The sequence below is a fragment of the Acyrthosiphon pisum genome, chromosome A1 (genome assembly GCF_005508785.2).
Source record: "Acyrthosiphon pisum isolate AL4f chromosome A1, pea_aphid_22Mar2018_4r6ur, whole genome shotgun sequence".
NCBI lineage: Eukaryota > Metazoa > Arthropoda > Insecta > Hemiptera > Aphididae > Acyrthosiphon > Acyrthosiphon pisum.
Window position 1 is genome coordinate 51,025,375 of NC_042494.1, and position 20,240 is coordinate 51,045,614.

General features: G+C 31.4%; 1 protein-coding gene across 2 annotated transcripts in view; it reads left to right on the forward strand.

The window, feature by feature from the left end:
• LOC100162966 overlaps positions 1-20,240 on the forward strand; it is a 315,864-nt gene that overhangs the window by 105,128 nt on the left and 190,496 nt on the right. For both annotated transcript variants that reach the window (XM_029487242.1, XM_029487243.1), the window contains exon 2: positions 10,133-10,214. Coding sequence is in view for 1 of the 2 variants with exons in the window: in XM_029487243.1 (XP_029343103.1) it covers positions 10,213-10,214 (2 nt within the window). In the remaining variant the exon portion in view is untranslated. The remainder of the gene's footprint in view (positions 1-10,132; positions 10,215-20,240) is intronic.

Consider the following 20,240-nt stretch of genomic DNA (forward strand, 5'->3'; position numbering starts at 1 on the left):
TTTGAGCTATGTAACTAGAAAAATACAAAAGTCGAATTTATTTCATTCCTCTTGAGATTCGAGTTATCGAGACTGTAATAATATGGAGCCATCCCACAGGCACATAAGCACAACAGCCCCGTGTACTGCACCGCATTATATCGTCAGGGTTTCTTTACCGTTCTCTTACATATTATTATAATTTTTATTTTATCAAGCGATATGTATTACGACTTGCAGTACTTTACAATATAATATAGTACACGCAATATTTACATTATATACGAGTAGTTATTACATATTATTTATATTCTCAACATGTTTTAAATATTAGTGAAAAGTACAAATTTAAATTGGTGAACAACTAAACTACCTATGTTATCAAATTAAAACAAATAAATAAACAAATAAATTAAAAAAATAAATTATACATAATTAATATAACAACAGTAAAATCAATACGAGAATACAACAATATACGAATTCAGAATTGATAAAACATCAAAGTCGTGTTCACTCTACAAGCCAACATAAAAATTAATTGAAATAATGATCAGTATTTTTTAAACATAAATAAAGTGTTAAATTTCTTTGGTTAAACGGAAAATGTAAACACGACTTACTTATAATATAATATTAAGACGTAAGCTCATATATTTCAGTAGGCTTCTCCAACGATATATTTTTGAATATCGATATCGTTTTGAATTGTGCGTTATCGAATCGCGATATCGAAAAAAAAATGTAGGTATCGATATATCGATATATCGAATTATCGATATCGATATTCCGATATCTTTATGATATCATAATTGTCAATACTCAATAGTACTCAATACTCAATTAACTAAGTAGTAGGTACACAGAACTATATGGTAGGTACTACAAAAAAAAGTTAGGTACCTTTTATTGGTACTAGGTAGTAACTAGTAGGTATTAGTTAACAATTAATTGTTTTAAAATAATAAATATTTTATTCAAAAGCTTAGGCATAAATTATCAGTTCAGTTTATAAAGATTAAAGGGCTATTAAGTCCGAGTACTCTAGCTTAACCACGTCGGTACAGAAGAAATAATTGAGTGATTCTAGAGGACAAAATAAAAACCATTTAGTAATTACACAATTACTATATTAATGAGAAAAACAAAACATAAACAAAATATTTTAACGAATCACAAACAACACCTGAACGTCCGAAACTAGGATCATCCTATCAAACGATAAACACTGACTAACTGACTGAGCTACAGAGTTATGAGACTATTTAGAATAATGAGTTACTGGGAAAAATAATTATTTAAAATTTATTTTTTTGTTATCTTGTGCTATTTTTAACCTGGAATATCCGATATATTTTGATAATCGATTTATTTCGATTATCGATATATCGTACGATATATAACGATTATCGATACCTAAATTTCCGAAAAAAAGTTCGCGATATCGATATCGAATCGAAATATCGATATCGTTGGAGAAGCCTATATATTTGCCACTCTATTGAAATCGGCATTTTTCATAATATTACCCTTCGAATGAGATAGGGGCGAATCGCGTTCCGAGCAACGAGCTTTTATTAATAAAATATATTAATTTTCTTTAATAAATGTCATCAACTCTGCGCAAGTTGCTCAGTATACCCACCCTTATGCTTTATCAAGAGAAACTTAAACCCCCACAAACTCAATATGAGAAGAAAACCCATACTACTACAACTGAAGTATACAGACCAAAAACCGCTGAAATGAATTCGTTACTCACACCATACAAATACAATATTATTATATATTTGTATCGCTTGCCACAAAGAGGAAATATCATTATAACTCTAAATATATGTAGACCATACAATTTAATGATTTTACTTTGTAGGATTTCAAATCTGACTGTGTTGTATGTAAATGAAAACATACAGCTGAAGTACCTACAATATAATATATACTGGTGCAGATTTTAAAATGTTCTGATTTATAGATTTGTAGGCCAAAAGTATTGCTGACACAAATTCTTGTTTAAAATCTTGACAGAGAAATTACCGTATTACGTTCTGTTCAGCCATTTATCTACATATTAGGCCATTGTTAAGGATAGTGTAATTAAATGATTCAAGGCAATTTCCACGCACTTGAATAAAAATAGTTAATTAATTGAATACTTACCTACGAGTTTTAAATAATATGGAACAGCTGTTATGCTGTTCTTCAGATTTCCTGATATAATATTATGGTGTCATTAATATTCTGCTTTTCCTAGAATATAATTAATATAGTTACTTTTGTAGGTGAATGTTGATTTTTTTAAAATCCGGTAGCTAGATCACGATGATCGAAATGTGAGTGGCACTAATGCACTATAATTAGTGTTTGATACATCGGAAAGGTCGTCCCGGTTTGGGCAGCCAATTACTATTTATATTTCGATAAACAACTATTTTAATAACATCTAGGATATAATAATATACATGTAACATTTAATAATATATATTTTTGATATATTATTATATTCAATTGTGATTTTGATAGTTATATCACACGGCGTAATGTTGTTATCTTGTCAATAACCCTGAGGTGTCGTTATAATCGTACTAGTAATAAGAGTGCGTGAGTGTCCTTAACAAATACATAAATTGCATCCAAATTATATCAATTGTGAAAATCTGAATTTTATATTCTGATTTGTCCATGATAAATGATAATATCCTAATGATCAATAATAGTTTTAAATTCTATAAATCGATGTTTAAAAAATATATATATTTAGCTATAATAGACGTGACACCTACAAACTTGATCAAATATTTATTTTATATTATACATTCTGTACTCGTGAAAGAGTAATTGTGTTACAATAATAGTTAAATTAATCGTGAACAATTCCGGTGGGAATACTAATAGTTCCATTGTATGCTTTCAAACAATCCGGAAACCAATTCGATCATCGATAGATATGGTATAGAATATATTATTATAATATGCCATTTGATAATTTTATCATTCAACACTCATTATTTCAAAATGTATAAATGGTTTTTAAAACATTTTTTACAACATGGTTTCTAATCGTTGAAAAACGAAATTTTTAAAAAATATAGGTATATATTTTTTATCATCAATATTTTTACTTTTTACTTTTTGAACATACAGTTTTAATTTCGTATTCCGAAGTAGAATTTAGAACAAGTAGTTTATGAGTAATAACTAATAAGCATTAAAAGTTTTTATGAGCGGAGTAGAGTGGTACGCGGTTACCCCGTAAGATGTTGGTCCACTATTATACGCTCCGCTCATCTAAATTTTAAATACTAACTCATAAACTACGCTTATCCTGAATTTTATACATCGAAATACCAAGAAAAATTGTCTGCTTTCGAAGATGAAAAAATTATGTTTGTTGTAATTCAAAAAGTAAAAAACTTAAAAAGTTATTAGAATAAAAATATTTTAAAATGTATTTTTTTTGTATTAAACCTTGTTTTGTAACAACTTGAAAACGCGTAAAAAAATATTTTCAAAAACATACATACTTTTTAAATAACGAGTGTCTTGCTTTGCATTAAACGAATTACACCTTGTATATTATATATTAGTGTAATATTAAGATGTAGAATTTACTAACGAATTTTACGATTTTGTCGATCATACATTTCGTACTCATTAGCGGAAATATGAAATGTGATGAAAATATTCAGTATATAAAATATATTATTAGGCATGTGCTTACAACAGAGTTTTTAAAGCTTATATATTTTCAAGAACTCGTTTGAAGTTTACGTTTGACAATAGTTTGTCAATTTTTATTACATACTTCGCATTTAATATAATTTGTTCTGACATCAAGTAAATCTAAAGAGTTGAATATTTTGAGGGAGGGGAAATAATTACAAAGAACATCGCGAAGACCGGTGAAAAAAAACCATAATAAGACATAAAAGTTGAACGATAAGCTCGAAGCGTTCGTCAACGATAATATTTCGTTTGATGTAACAAACATTATGAAACGTACCTACTCCATATTATGGTTCAGTTAATTTTTGTTATCATAATACGAAATCATCACAAGCTCGTTGGAAGTTGATATATTGATATCCATATTATATTTTATACTTTTAAATTTTTATTTGTATGACCAGAAGAAAGGGGGTTTGGATTAAGTTGCGTCACCGGTCCCGGAATAACGACATCGAAATTCTGCACTAAAGCATTAGTAAAACATGTTTTCACACATCACGTTCAATCGTTCAAAAGCATAGTCCCTGCACGTAAATTATTATTTTTCTGTGTACGACGGGCCCGTTCAACTACTAACGATCGTTGAGATTCAAATCACGGAGAATCACCGAAAACCGGAAAGTGTAGGAACTACTAAAAGATAAAATATAGTACGAGCGGCAGAGATAAAATAATTTCGATTTTTTTGTTTTTTTTTTCATGTTTTTTTCTGGACCTAAAACTCTGCGAGACACGGCGATCGTCAGTATCGTACGATAATACAGTGTTGTGTTGCCGATAAATGTAATTAAGTCTCATGCGTATAAACTAGCTAAAATCATTTGCCATTCGTACCTGTACGGGAGCTTGTGATTTTCATGTAACATGAACCTACGTGAATATAATATTATTACATATCTACCGTCACAGCAGACCGCCTTGCCTGCAGCGTGATTTCGCTCCATCGTCAAGCGTACATCTGCAGCAAGCACATCATGATATTATTATTGTGTACGCGGTGGTGTATTTCCGAGTTTAGCAGCGAACGATATTATATACGTCATAATAATAACAATATTATAATAAAATATAACGCTTTGTACACCCTGCACGTCGTACCTACGCTGAAACGGAAACCCACCTCGACCCACACCCGCACCCGCAGCAACAGAAACGCACACACCCACACCAGCAGATCACATACCCGCCGTATGTCCACATATTAATTATGCACGCATATTATATTATACAGTTTTGGAGGGCGCGCACACTAGCAAATCCGGAAGCTCCAAAAGTTGTGTCACTCTGGCCGGAGAGTGCCGCGTCAGACACCCGATGATTGATTGACGCCCGTGTATACGCTGGTGTGCTAAATACATCATACGAGTGCTGTGAACAGGCTCGTGCACAAATCGATAACCATTAGAAACGAAACCCCACGACGACAATGACATCGGTAGTTGTACGGACTGCAGTCCCGACGACCAGAAAGTCGATCTGCGTCCGTGTTCTCGTTTGTTTATTTATGACATTGACGGGGCCACTACCCCTTTGAATAATATATACAGAAACAAAATAAATGCAATAGGTACCTGCTAAATTTTTTTGGGGGGATTTTAGTAATCTATAGGACTCAGACACAAATATACAAATAATAGTACTGCCAAATAAAATCACGAAATAGTTTAAACAAAAAGCATAATAATTAAAACAACGGAGGTGAGATCTTCATTGGTGATAGACATTAAGGGTCTGGACGATTCATTTTTCATATAATTACTTTTGGATCGGGAAATATAAAAGAACACGGGTGTACTGGTAGAATATTGTGGTACTTTTAAGTTTATAAGAGATAAGGAAGCAGGGAAGTCTATAGTCATAGATAACAGATTTCTTGGAAAATACTTGCGTTCAATACATATAAAAAATAATTGAGACTAGAGTGTAATCATGAGGGGGACATTGAAAATCTAAAATAAAATATATCGCATACTTAAATAATTTGTGTTGGACTCTTTCATACCATTTGCAGTGTGTGGCTTTCAAATATTAATAGGCCATACATAAAAATTGGTCCAACTACAACGTCTTTACAGTGATTAAGGAAAATTCTTATAGTGTGTGTGCACTCAGTGCAGTATATTATAGTATCTAATGGTTATGAATTATAATACCTATTTACATTATTATAATACTTATCGTTCGTTCAAGATGTCTTATTCGACAAATATAACATTATAGTTATAATACAATCATATTATATAACGTAAGCCGACAGCATATCATATAGGTAGATATTAATCAAGGTGGATAATGTATATTATACCTAATGTTATATTACGTATAGTTATTATCTCAAAAACGCATAGACACTCCGCCGCCGGTCGTTAAGTCGCTCGTCACGCCATAAACAGCTATAATATTACATATTATATGCATCACGTCTTATACGGAGGCGAATATATACCGATATAATATATTATATAGGTACGTGAGTGTGAGAACTTGGCTGCCACTTTGAGTATATATTATATTATATTCGTCGAACAAATTACCGCTGGGTGTACTGCAGCGTGCCACCTATAGCTATTTCTACTCAAACCCTATCATGGCCAACGTACGTACTAAATGTCGGAAGACTTCTTTTAACATTAATACATATTATAATATATATATATATAAACATTTCAACCTTTATTCGCTTTGAGAGTGGCTTATTTATTGTTATTTTGAACAAACAAAAATAATATTAAACTCCTTTTATTCGTTATGTCTAAGAATAAAGAGAATAAAGTGCAAACCATATCATTCGTTAAGTAAAGTATTATTTTCCTTTCTCCAGACAGGCAATATTTTAGTCCATATTATAGGTTTTTTTTAAGAGAAGAGGGGGTTATTTAGAGATGTTTTATGATCAAAAGCACGTATAGGTATGGATAAACTAAAATTAATGTTGGCAGTTGGATATAGTGCAGAACACGGAAAACCAACCCATCCCCACCTCTGAATACGGCAATGCATATTCGAGTATATTATAATATTAAAATATATTATTACTGCTCGTTTTTTATCGAAAAATCAGAAACTTTATTTCCAGAATACTACCTTGGTACGGTTGTTTAAAAAATAATAATTAATTTGAGACAACATCAATATAACTGAGAATAGGTCATTCTTTGTAATATAAGGACGGAATATGTTTTAAATCGAGAAGTAATATATTGGTTTTAACATGAGGTTTTCCTATTACCTATTGGCTATTTTCGTAAACGTATTTAACGCAGAAGAACCTTTTATAACAAATTGGAATATTTTTTTCATACCCACAATATTCGCAAAATACTGAGAATGAAACGTAAATAATATAATAATATAGATATACAACGAACGTGGCATTCTGTAAGGTGATAAACATAGGTATAATAATATATTATATATAACCGACATAACCGGTACAACATATCACATCAACCACAATAATAAGTCTTTCGAATCAACTGTTTTCTTCTGGGAGGGTTGTGTGTGGGTGCAGTGGGTGCGCACGCGGTCATTTCTCTCTGGTGCAGACGGGATCCGTGTAGTGCACTAGTGCATATAGGAGAAGACGACAAATTGAAACGCGTGTACACGTTTTTGTCAAGTGGGCGTACTCATTCGTGGCGTGCGAATTGGTCCTCGAAAACCGTTGACCCAGAAGAAGCTCGAACGATGTCTCCGGCGACGTATAATCGACTTTTCTCCGTAGACGTTTTAATTTCGGGACACGCGACCCCGTCGACGACACTATGCGCACACCATTGTAACAATATATAGTAACGACATTATTGTATCTAATGTTATTATTGGTGCCGTACTCGATTTGGCAGCGGAAACAGCAACGATTGCAGAAGAAGAAGAAGGAGGAGGAAACTATCCAGCGGTTGTCCTCCGGCGAGAGATTGCGTATTATAACGACACAATGTGCGTATGTATAAAGTAATAATACCACACATCAGTACAGTGGTGGTTTCGCGCGGGGACGTAGAGGATTTATTTCGACGTGCATGTATATATAATATGTATAGCGTAAACCCAAGGCAGCGTTTTAGCCGTTGTGTCGAAACGTCAACCCTCGCAAAGTAAAGTCATCTCATTGATCCCACCCGATTTACCTTTCAAACGAATTCGTATGTTATTCCCGTTTCCTCTATTTTCCCACGTGTTGTTGCGGAGCCCTTTATTTAATTTAACGAATGACGTATTCTCTGGAAACACATCACGGATTCCGTCGAACGTAATTAGAAAATAAATCGACAATAGCAAAAAAAAAATAAATAAATAAAAGTAATAAAGGAAACGGACGAGATTATTGTCAGTCGAGACTCCGCCGCGGAGAACACTACTCGAAACGATAGATAGTCAGGAGTGCACGAAATTCGGGTGAAGGTACTAAGTATAATAGTATTGTGTTGTTACAAAAGAAAATGTTCGATCGTTCTCGATTAAAACAAAGACCATAACGAAGATATGAATATGATTATAATAATGGACTTCATAGCCGATAGCTGGTATGTAATACTAATATATATATATTATCATCATATTTGCCGACGCGACTCTTCCCTCGTGACGCTATATATATAATATATATATGTATATAATTTTCCCCATTTATGTACATAATATATAGGTATGTATATTATATTATACACGTTTAACCGACCGAACTTTCATGCACATATTATATTATATACATGTATACATAATAGCCGAAATGTTTTTCGAAAACGACAACGCCAAGTATCATTTAATGCTCGCACGCGATGCCCGCGGGGGCATTGGTTTTGACACGTAAACGTTATATTATTATTATTATTATAAAATGTACAGAGGCGTATACGAACTAAACTGGTGTGTGTATTTTATAACGATATATTATGTACAAGGTGATCCATTAAAGTGCCTACACACTCGTTATTTTGAAAAGTTTTAACTTATTTGCAAATAATATTTTTACCTACCTTTATATAATATAAGATTATTAAATTATTTTATTGCAAAACATAATTTTTGAAGAAAAACAAATTGTATCGCTGTAATTTTAACGGCCAGTTATAATTAGTTGTAAGAATTTAAATTTTAGACGAGTGGAATCGAGTGGCGCACGGGTATCCCAAAAAATATTGATACATTACTCCGCTCATACAAAAACTTTAAATTGGTACTTACTTATACGTCTTATAAAATTATTACTAATTAACCACCAATATACTCGTTCGAAGTTCGATTTGTATATGTATCGAAATACTCACAAAAAACTCGTTCGAAGTTCGATTTGTATATGTATCGAAATACTCACAAAAAACTTTCTGCTCCGGAGTGTGAAATTAAAAATGTTTTACATTTTCACGAAAATAATATAACTTAAAAACGATACCGTTATACCTTTTTAAAAACGTTGCTTTGCAATGCCATCAAATAATTAGGTATAATATGTCAAATAAAAACGTAGATATACATTAGTATAATATATTATATTAGTATTTTATCGTATTACGATACTAAACTTTTCAAAATAATAATTTCCGTATACACTTGAAAGGATCACCCTGTATACGGTAAAACCACGCTATTTGTCGAGCATTATAATATAATACATTATATTTATATATTATAACACAGGTCGTACCTCTGTACGAAGCTTCAGCAGACGCCCCGGGGAAATCTCTCGTACTAGCAGCACGAGTATTACACGCGCATTATTATACGACATATTATTATTATTGTAATGACGTTGGCAATTATCATCGTGAAACGTGTGCCATAAATTGCAGCGAAAATACAAAAAAAAAATAATTTTGATAACATAACTACTATAAGCCCGTGCTCTTTGTATCGCTAAAAATAATTGAATACGCAAACAATATATTATAATAGATCACACACGTCATACTGATATTGTGATGTCCGACTCTTGTACTGCTCACAATATCAATAATCGATATCTATATACGCCGTTTTATATATTATTATATTGTTATATGGTGGGGATAATATTACATTGGAGGACAGAGTGGCCGAGTGGACTGAGACGTCGGTTGTGACGAGCACCGACGCTGGTTCAAAACCTCGACCGTGGGTGGCATTTTCACCGGAGAGAAGTGCCGCCATCCCCCGCACGGGCATACTATAAAAAAATAATTATGTTGTTATATATGACATTCTGGACATATTATTTCTATACCTATTTAAATGGAGCAGAATTTGATATTTGTATAATGTGAGATTCTGTGAGATTGTATGTTTCGTCGATTTTACTAAAGATAATTATATTGTACAATTCAGATCGATTGTTGTCTTTTATTAAAATATAACTATATCCCATTGAATGTGTATCATAATATTATTATTATTATACCTATTATTCGGGTTTGTAACTAACTGATTTCTAACTTTTATGTTTTAGATATTGAAGCTATAATAATAGTAGAAAGCAAGGAAACAGATTCTGGTTCGACGTCGGTCAATTCAGTCGCATAACCCGAAATGTAAGTACCATATTGCTTTCGATACTAAAACCATGTAAATATATTATTATTATACTATACAAATAAGTGATTATTTATTTAACTTTTAAATTGTTGTAAATAACAGAATATATCATTTTTATTTTATTATTTTATAATTTTATTTTGTCAACTGAACAATATTATGTCCCGTGCCGAATGTCATTTTTTTTATTTTGTTTTTTTTTTTTTTTTTGGTTTTGACACACGCGGCAGTTTTCCACGTATTATTTGTCCAAAATGTACCTACATTATTTCCATTATTATTATTTTTTTTTTCATTTCATTTTCTAGATAATCATTGACACATGTACATATATTTTATCCAAGTTAAATTTCAGCTTTTAATTTATTAAAGTATTTATACTCACATTTAATGTGTAACTTGTACGTTAAACAATTTTTAAATAATAAAATTGGTTATTTGAGTACGTTATTAGGATATTTATATATAAGTGACCATATACCAATGCTACGTTCACAGGGAATCTATAGGTGCAGGAGTTCGATCGTCGAGATGAGTATAAAGATAATTGTATTGTATACTGATATACCTATTGGCCTTATAATTACTGAAGTGTTTGTATCAAGGTTTAGTCTTAACTTATACATATTAAAACGGCAGTGGGTTGTTTTGAAAATGGATGGCAGAAACGACTTTCATCCTTTGTTTTTTTTTTTTTTAAATTCTGATGATACGTTAATGCTATAGTATTGATATAATGGATATTATATTACATTCCTTAGATATCATATTTTTTTGCGTGAATAAGCTAAATAAAAATAAAGCTTTAAAATGTCCCACCTCCCTTAACATAAAATATTGTCAAAGCAACGTGGTCACTGAGTAAAGCCAAATAAAATTGATCACTTACATTGATAAAATTCAATTTTGAAATTACAAACATACTTGAACTCTATATACTGCTATGAACATTGAACACGACGTATTCAGTGTGCTATGTGTGTGTTATATAAATTGACATGGTATAGGTATACTACCGATTAAGAGAAATATGACGTATAACCATAAAGTCTAATCGAAAAAGACTAGGTAACATTTTTTAAAATTGTATGTTTTATCATAATAACAAAAATAATGGACAAAACTATAAAAACGAGAAAATTAAAAACGTCCAGTAATAAATGTCTAAATACACTCAATATTCTATGCCTAATAAATGCGAATATTTGTATTACCCACAATAAACGTTCTAGTAAGTATAGGTATATGTATAGTATGAGGCTTAACTGGTTTAAGGCACCATAGCATGCCACTCGATATTTTTCCTCTACAAGGAAAATCTATGAATCCTACATAAACTATGCATGGTTACACCCATTTTTCTTTAATAATGAAATTATTTAAATTCTGATTTATTATTTTAACTATCTATTCTATACTTTTGTAAAACCACTTTTAAGGACTATAATTATTATTATCCTCACAATAAATATTTTAATAACTGAGAAACACAAATTTTGAATTGGGTAGATCAACATTTTCAAATATATATTCACTAATTAAGTAAAAAAGTGGGTTTTCATTAAAAAAAACAAAAGGTTGTATCGTCACCGGACACTACTTAAGTGGTACAACAAATTTTAAAATTTTAAAATGGGGGTGAGCATGCTCGGTGAATCACTCTGTATAATATTGCAACATAGAACACTACAACATAGTATTGTAGTTTTTGTTTATTAAGAAAAACTCTGTACGCCGATAATATCACGGTTACACTTCTAACGCAAATCTATTATTCAATAAAAACTTTGTAGAGAAACAGTGCATTTTTTAGTTAGTTTCATAACAAAAAAAAAAATGTTATTTTTAATACAGATAAGCAAATTAACTTGGTTAAGTTAAAAGTTTGAAAAATCTTTATTTTCAAGTTATCAGTTAAAAGCTTATAAGTTGTTTTCTTTATACCAGTTTAATTAAGTTCAGTAAACAAGAAAATATCAATCCATTTTTATTTTATAACTTATAACTTAATGCGTACGAATTAAAACTAAAAATGTAATACAATTAAATAAAAAAAAAAAAAAAAAATGTAATACTTAATTATTATTAATTTATAACTTAAATTTCAATATTATATTGCAATCAACACATGTTTTTTTTTAGATTCTGAATGTGATGGAAATAGTGATGAGTGACTGTGCTGTTGGTTTTACAATGATATGTTTGATAGTAAAAAAGCTCAACAAGTCTCACGAAGCACTTCATGAGATTGGATACTAAAAGCAAATAGTGCTTAAATAATGACGTGTAATTGTTTTGTTTTTGATTTCTCAACGGATTTAGAAACAATTTTGATAGTTGGCACTTGGCATAGTAATAAATATAAGTATTTATGTATACAATCAGCCGTTTTGAAACTTAACTTTAAATAAGAATAAATTTTATTCGAACATATAGACTATAGACTATGGGTTTATCATTATCGCAGTTATGGTGATATTAATTGTATATTACTATGTTTATAATTTCATCTTTTGAACGACTCGATACAAATACGACTCGACAACAAACCTAATAAAAAAAATATTAAAAATATTATGTTATAATATTAGACATATATTATATAGGTTAAGAGCGTGTTACGATTAATTTTACGGATGTTGTCTACAATTCGGCTATTAATATCAACGTACCCTTCTAAATGTTTTAACTTAAAAATTACATAAGTCCAATCGCATTGCCATCGGAACCAGTGCTTCAACCCGTATTTTACGTATTATACCACAATGTGATGTGTTCACTATATATATTATGTATATTATATTCTCACTTAATATAACTACCTACATCCTTCATTTACTTCGCGTAAAACATTTTCGGTCAAATAATACGTTGGACGAAAGTTGCCCAAACGACGTAAATTGGACGTCACCATTAACTGCAATGTAAATTGGACTTGGCAAATTGGGACCCAAAGAGTTTTGGATAAAAGTTTTTGGACGAAACATTGTGTACCAGACCTAAACGCATATAATAATATATAGGACCAACATTCCCGAAACCTAATTTAATGGTCATTGCGAAACGTTAAACGTATTACGATCCTCACACGTGCCACGAGAATAATATTTGTTTTCATTAAGGCAAAAAGTTATATCATCGTAATACGTCTCTTGGCATTTTTCTTTTTTTTTTACGTCGACGAGACGGTTAATTCGGAGATGGTGTGGTCTGTGAATTATTTCTGGTCCCCGGAGACGAATGTAAACCACGAAGTACCTTTTTTATTAGACGCCGCCAATTCCATTACGGGAAAACGATGCAGGGTTCTCGCTAAATACAGGTAGGTACTGGTAATATTATAAAAACGTGGAAGTTGTGTTCTCGCGGGGGAAAAAAATAAACAGTGAATAACTGATTGGCAGAAAAGGTTTACATTATTTTTCCATTACTGCATTATTACTATTTTTTTTTCTTTTGAGAGAGAGATCGCAGTTTTTCGTGCCATAAAAGATGAAAAACAAAACGTTGTTATTTTACAGACTCCGTATAATATTGTATAAGGGGATTTTAAACAAATCGTCAAGAATTCTTTTGTTTATTGGTATTTTGGCGAAATTTTCACGAACGCTCTAAGAACTGAAATTATTTATAAGAAAATACTGCTTCAACGTTATTAGAATACTGAGGATTTTTTGAAAATATCGATCAACGCTCAATGCACATTAAAAATTGTTCTCGTTCAATTATAATTATAAATATTTCAATTATTATTATTAGCCTACCTTTAATTTCGCATTTTAACGGCAAAGTGATGTAACTAGTAATTAGGTTGTTTAATCATTATCAAACATAAATTAAAATAAAACATATTGTTTACAACGAAAATTAGCTTATGTTTTAAAATAATTATAACAATTTGGACTGGCTGTTGTTCAATAATAAAATATTATTTAATATCGCTTTTCTATTTGCTTTGCTCGATGTCCAAATTTAGTTTTCAAATCGTTTGAATTATAGCGTAAAATATAGGTACAAGATATAAAGTAAACTACGATATTTTACGTTTTTTTAAATTTAACTAATGTAAATAATAATATAATGTATATTTTGTGTCTGTAATAATTTTACACGATCATAATGTTAAAATATTATCATATCATAGGCTCAGAACCAAAATGATCTAAAGCAATTTTCTGAAAATTTACTTTTTTTATAAATACCTATATATAGCTATATATTTAGTTATAAACTATATCTGATGCAAAGTCAGTAACAATCAGTGGCAGACTGGCTAGGTTGGCGGATAAGTGATCACCACCTGGACCTGGTGAAAATTTGGGCGTCTTGAATAAATTAGGGTTGATAACTTATAAATATTTTATTATTATCCAAAAATTGGGCCAAATTTTCTGTTTTCTTGGGGCCAATTTATATCCTCAGTCCACTCCTGCTGACAATTACTGAGGTTCATTATTCAGAAAGGCATAAATAACTAAATTGTTTTAAATCAATCAAATTACCAACAATTTTCAACACCATAAATAATTCTATAAAACGATATAGTACTGTATTATATTATTTTGTTATTAACATCACGACACCATATTTTGTGCAACTACATTTTGTTTCCCGAGAAACTTACATTTAATTCAAAACGAACAATATTTTGTATCTAAAAATATAATATTACTTTATCGTTTTTTTTTTTTTATTAAGTTTTTCTAGGAATAAAAAAAAATCAAAACCCAACACAAATTTTTAGATATTTTGATAATCATTGAAAATCTCATTACGAATTAGTAATATAATATTGCAGTATACAATTTAAAGTTGGAAAGTTTAATATTTTTAGATAATATCACTATTTAGCCCATGGCATACAATTTCGAGCGTGAATCATAAATTGTATTTAAATCGATTATAATATGATGTCAACAAATCTCGGCTGATTGTTCTGATCTGCCGATTAGGGCATACGATTTTCGGGTCTCTTTAAATCATAATTTTTTCAGTATATGTTATCGTCAAATGAGTTTTCATACTTTTTATACACAGCTACAGCAGGTAATCAAGCAGCAAAAATAACAATCAACAATAATAATCAATAATAATAATTACTAGCTCGCGATTAAGTTGTCTGATTCAATTCCTAATAATAAGCCATTACATTTGGGTCGTGGAATGACATTCATAATATGCTTGTGTGTGTGTGTGTGTGTGTGTGTGTGTGTAGCATTCGTGTTCAACAGCCACCCTAAAGCTGTCGCTTGGGAACAAACTGCGTACTTTGTTGAATTGACGAACTATAATTACACTCAGCGCGCACGCCTGTCTGTCTCGTCGTTCTGAATATTACACATATTATATCTCGTAATATTATTGTTTATATAATAATAATATAATTTAAACCTTTGTACGCGCGCGCCCGCACACAATAATAACATAACAACACACTCGGTGAATGTGAATTAAAATATAAAGCACCCCCCCCCCCCCCCCATATGTGTGCGGTGATAATAACAGCAATAATAATAATAACAATAATATAATATTCTATGATGGATAAATTGACGGTAAATTATTATTAAAAAGGATTAAATTCACTATCTCGCCACAGAAAACGCCGACACACCGTTATTCGAAAATTCTCGGGTTCCATGCAACGATGAGTACGACGGCGCACTGAGATTTACACCGCTCATTGGAAGGTTGTCTGCGCGGTCGTTTAAACGAAATTCCAACAGCGGAAAACGCTTTTTGCTGTTGCTGCTGCTGCACAGTACGTCTGTTGTACGTATTAATTAATGGTATAATGATATCAACATAATGTCCAAGTATATAAAATATGCAGTAGCATATTATTACATGTGCAGCAACACATCATTTATTTATATGTATACAAATATATGAGCTTGTACACAGACAACTATTAATTCATTTAACGAAACTATAATAATATTATTATATTTTACAGTCAGTATTCCGGTAACTATATATTATACAGGGTATTCCATAAGCAATGTAGGTAGTGGTTTCAAAACTATATGTTTAAATAATGTATTACGTATCGTGTCATCCAAAATCGTAGCAGCTGGTATGAACCAAAACTGTTGGTTATCAAGTTTTTTATGACAAATTTGAATATTTCACCTCTCTCTCCCACCAACGGTTATGAGGTCACAACGGATGATGACCAAACTCGTCCCAAACCCTGGCTAACGTGTCAGGTGTAAATAAACCGACGACCACTTGGATTTTTTTCTCAACAGTTCTCCAAGATTTTTTGGCAGCTGATAGATCACACGCTACAACCGAGACCCATAATAATAAGATTATAATATCAGACGTGAAGTCGGTTAGTTTAATTTTCACAATCGTTGACAATCCTTGAAAGTACCCGTGGTATATTTAAGAAAATGTGTTTTCTATGATTAACAATTTAAAATATTACAAGACAGCAGACGTGTAATCTTCCACGACCAACGTTGAATTATGTTAAATTTCTGTTCCTCAATAATGTACATGATGTAATATATTATGCATAATGTTATTAACTATCGTAATTATATTTGAAAAACGGCCACGAGGGTATGTGTGTGTGTGTGTGTGTGTGTGTGTGTGTGTGTGTGTGTGTGTGTTGCCATCACCCTGCGCACACCCATTATAGTGAATATTGTAGTAGTGCACTCATGCCACTGATCCAAACGTGGTTTTAATATTAATGTTATACATATTATTATAGTATTATCATTATTTAAATAGTTGTTGCTACCTAGTGAAATCATCACAAGGCTTATCGCTATCATCGATCCTGGCGCGACACGAATCAGACTTGGCAAACTGAAATCGTTTTTGACCACCCCACCCCAAATTCATTCCGTTTGAAAAATCATCTGATTCACCACGCTCTCGATCGTAATGTAATATTATTATAACGACGCGGAATTGCCCCCCCCCCCCCCCAAATATAAGGTTTCTTATTCAATCGTTTACGGTCGGGTGACGGGTGAGAATGATATTGTTGTTAAAAATCCACGTGGTTAAATAATAATATAATCACCGCAACTGCAGCCGCGGCGCAATGTGAGTAATTTAGACTTTTGTTCGCGGTCGATGAGACCGAAAAACCTCTAACGAGGAGAGGAGCGCGAAAAGTAATCGGTTTTAATTACGCAGACTTCTGTGGCTCTATTGACCACGATCGGCTGAATATCGGGCGAGCGCTGATGGGAGGGAGGGAGGGGGGATGATGAAATCCCAGCCTGTGGCATTGTGAACCAATGGCTTCTATATTCGGAAATTTATGAACCACACCACACAAAAACGACGAGTAACCGCGGTCCATTGTTCCACGGAATATTCACTAATTAACCTGAATATTATAGTCACCATAATTATTCCAGTGCGCCCCTGACAGAGCTGTAATACAGTGTATTGTTCTGTAAAACAATTTACACCGTTGTAGTAGATGTATAAAATACTAATAACACATAATATTATATTATATACGGAGGTACTATATGCACATGCCAAGAATAGTGCTCAAACAATCAAAGGTAACAAAACAATTGAACGAGTTTGGGATGAATAATATTATATAATATTATTTATAGATTTTATAAAAATCTTGGTCGTGGTGTGTAATACCAGACTGAGTGTATTTTTCGTCCACCCGAAAATCTTGAAAACGTACATAATTATTTAATACTAAATGGAATATTATTATTAGTAGGTAATAAATATTAATTATTATTGTTATTCAACTTCACAAATATTTACATACATCTCTAATAATCATTAGGAAACGCGAAAACTTTTTCGCTTTTTTTTGGAAATCTCGAAGAAATAAATAATTGTTCGAAATAATACTTCTTCTATATACCTAATATCGAATAGAAAAAAGTGAATGACGTAACGAGTTTATACATGGACAGACATGATGAAACAACTCGTGAGTATATTTATTTTTACTGTAGCTTTTTATTATGTATAAAATATATAAAGTAAATAGAATATCGTACAATAAATGTTTATAATATTTTGTTCACCACCAATGGTTACGGCGTGGTTCGATCACAAGAGACGCGTCAAAGTTTTGCGTTATTTGTGTTGCGTCATGGCATTATTATTGTGTTTCTGTACACAATAAGATTAAAAAAATATATATATAGACAACCTTTCAAGTTGGGGAATCGTCTTTAAACATCACGAAATGTAATTTGCCAAACGTGACGTAACTTCTGAAGTTATTTTGAGCATCGAATAAACTATGTGCCGAATGTGCAGCCGTAAAGCTCAATGCTGGTATACTAAACTAGTTGAAAAGTTAGAAATTATATATAATTTATTTTGATCTATAACTATTCGTTCGGCGATTGACTTGTAACTTAACAAAGTAGTTTTATCTAAAACACTGAAAAACATCAATAATATTGTTTTAAATTTTAAGAAAAAAAAAACTCCACAATGAACGAGATATTACAATAAACAAGCTATAAAATGGGTTTATGGCTTATAAAAAGTTAAATTATGAACATGGTGTTGATTAAACATTCAGTAAATAATAGATAAAATGTATACAAAAACTAACTCGTTGATAATTATATGTTGTAAATTAACGAATTTTATTATTTGATTGATCAGGTTTTATTTGAGCCGATTATTATAAAATATATTTTTCCATTTCATGTCACCAAGCATCTGAGAATATATTTCATGTATAAACTATAATAGAGTAAACATAATATTATTGTCAGTTATGGCCGCCAATTAACTAGTATGGAACACATGACTAACTTTGGTTGCCTCGGGCTAAAATCACATTAAAATGTCTGTTTATGGAATGGATCACGTGCTCACGTACAGATTTAGTTTGGTTATGTAATGGAACGATTTCGCGAATCCAATATAATATGCACAAGCCACATCCATCATTTTTTACCGGAAAGGTTTTGTTTGTATAAACATGTTTTTACAAACCGTCAAACTTTATGGCAAAATGTCAATATGATCGCAGTTAAATACGTTTCAACAAATGGTTGTTTTCCTTTAAAGTGTTCCTACAACATTGTTGTACCTATCATAAATATCAAATTGGTGAAAAAAAACCATTCCTCGATTTTATACTCATGATGACAATTTTATATATTTAAAATCCTCTTCAAACCATTTTAGACTAAATGAACGTTCCAAAGAAAAACATATATAGGTCATTCGACAATTATTATACTCGTATATTTGAGATTTTTAATAAATTGTATACTTAATATTTTTACGAATGTAGGTACGGAAAATGAGTACCAGCTATCGATTCTTTGTAATAATAATCCAAATGAATATTTAATAGTAATAATATTATAATCAAAATAAACAGGTAGCTAATAATAATAACAAAAATGATTATAATTAACACTCATAATTATTCATGATCAACTATGGCAATGTCATCGTTCGATACACGTATCCGGCTAAATAATCGGTTTCCTATGTTAATAATGGAAATTTAACGCCTTCGCTTCGGTAAAATAATGTTATACATTTCTCCCGCGGGACATAATGAATTAATTTTAAGTACTACTGATCTAAACCTCATAATATAATCAGGGTTATTCAATGATTGATAAATATCATAATATTATTATATATTTTGTACCTTAGCTACCTCTGATTTATACACACTGCGGTTTTGTCTCCGACTGGCACACATGAGACACTTTGCTCACCACATACTACCTACATGCTTATACTTACCTTACGATTCTACGTAATATAGTCAGCCCAAAGCAATACATGATGGTGCTTTTTCATAAAATGTATAATTGTATGATTTTTTATATGATCACCGTTTAGTAAAAGCACTCTTGCAATCTTGTAGAAAAAAAAAGTTGGAATTCCGACGGCCTAGGTAGAATGCCACGGGTCAGAATAAATAAAAAAAATTAAATTAATTCGGTGACATTTCATTATTAATAAATCCCACGTGGTACCTAATTTAAATATTATATCTACGGTACGTCCCCCCCCCCATGTTGACCGTGGGA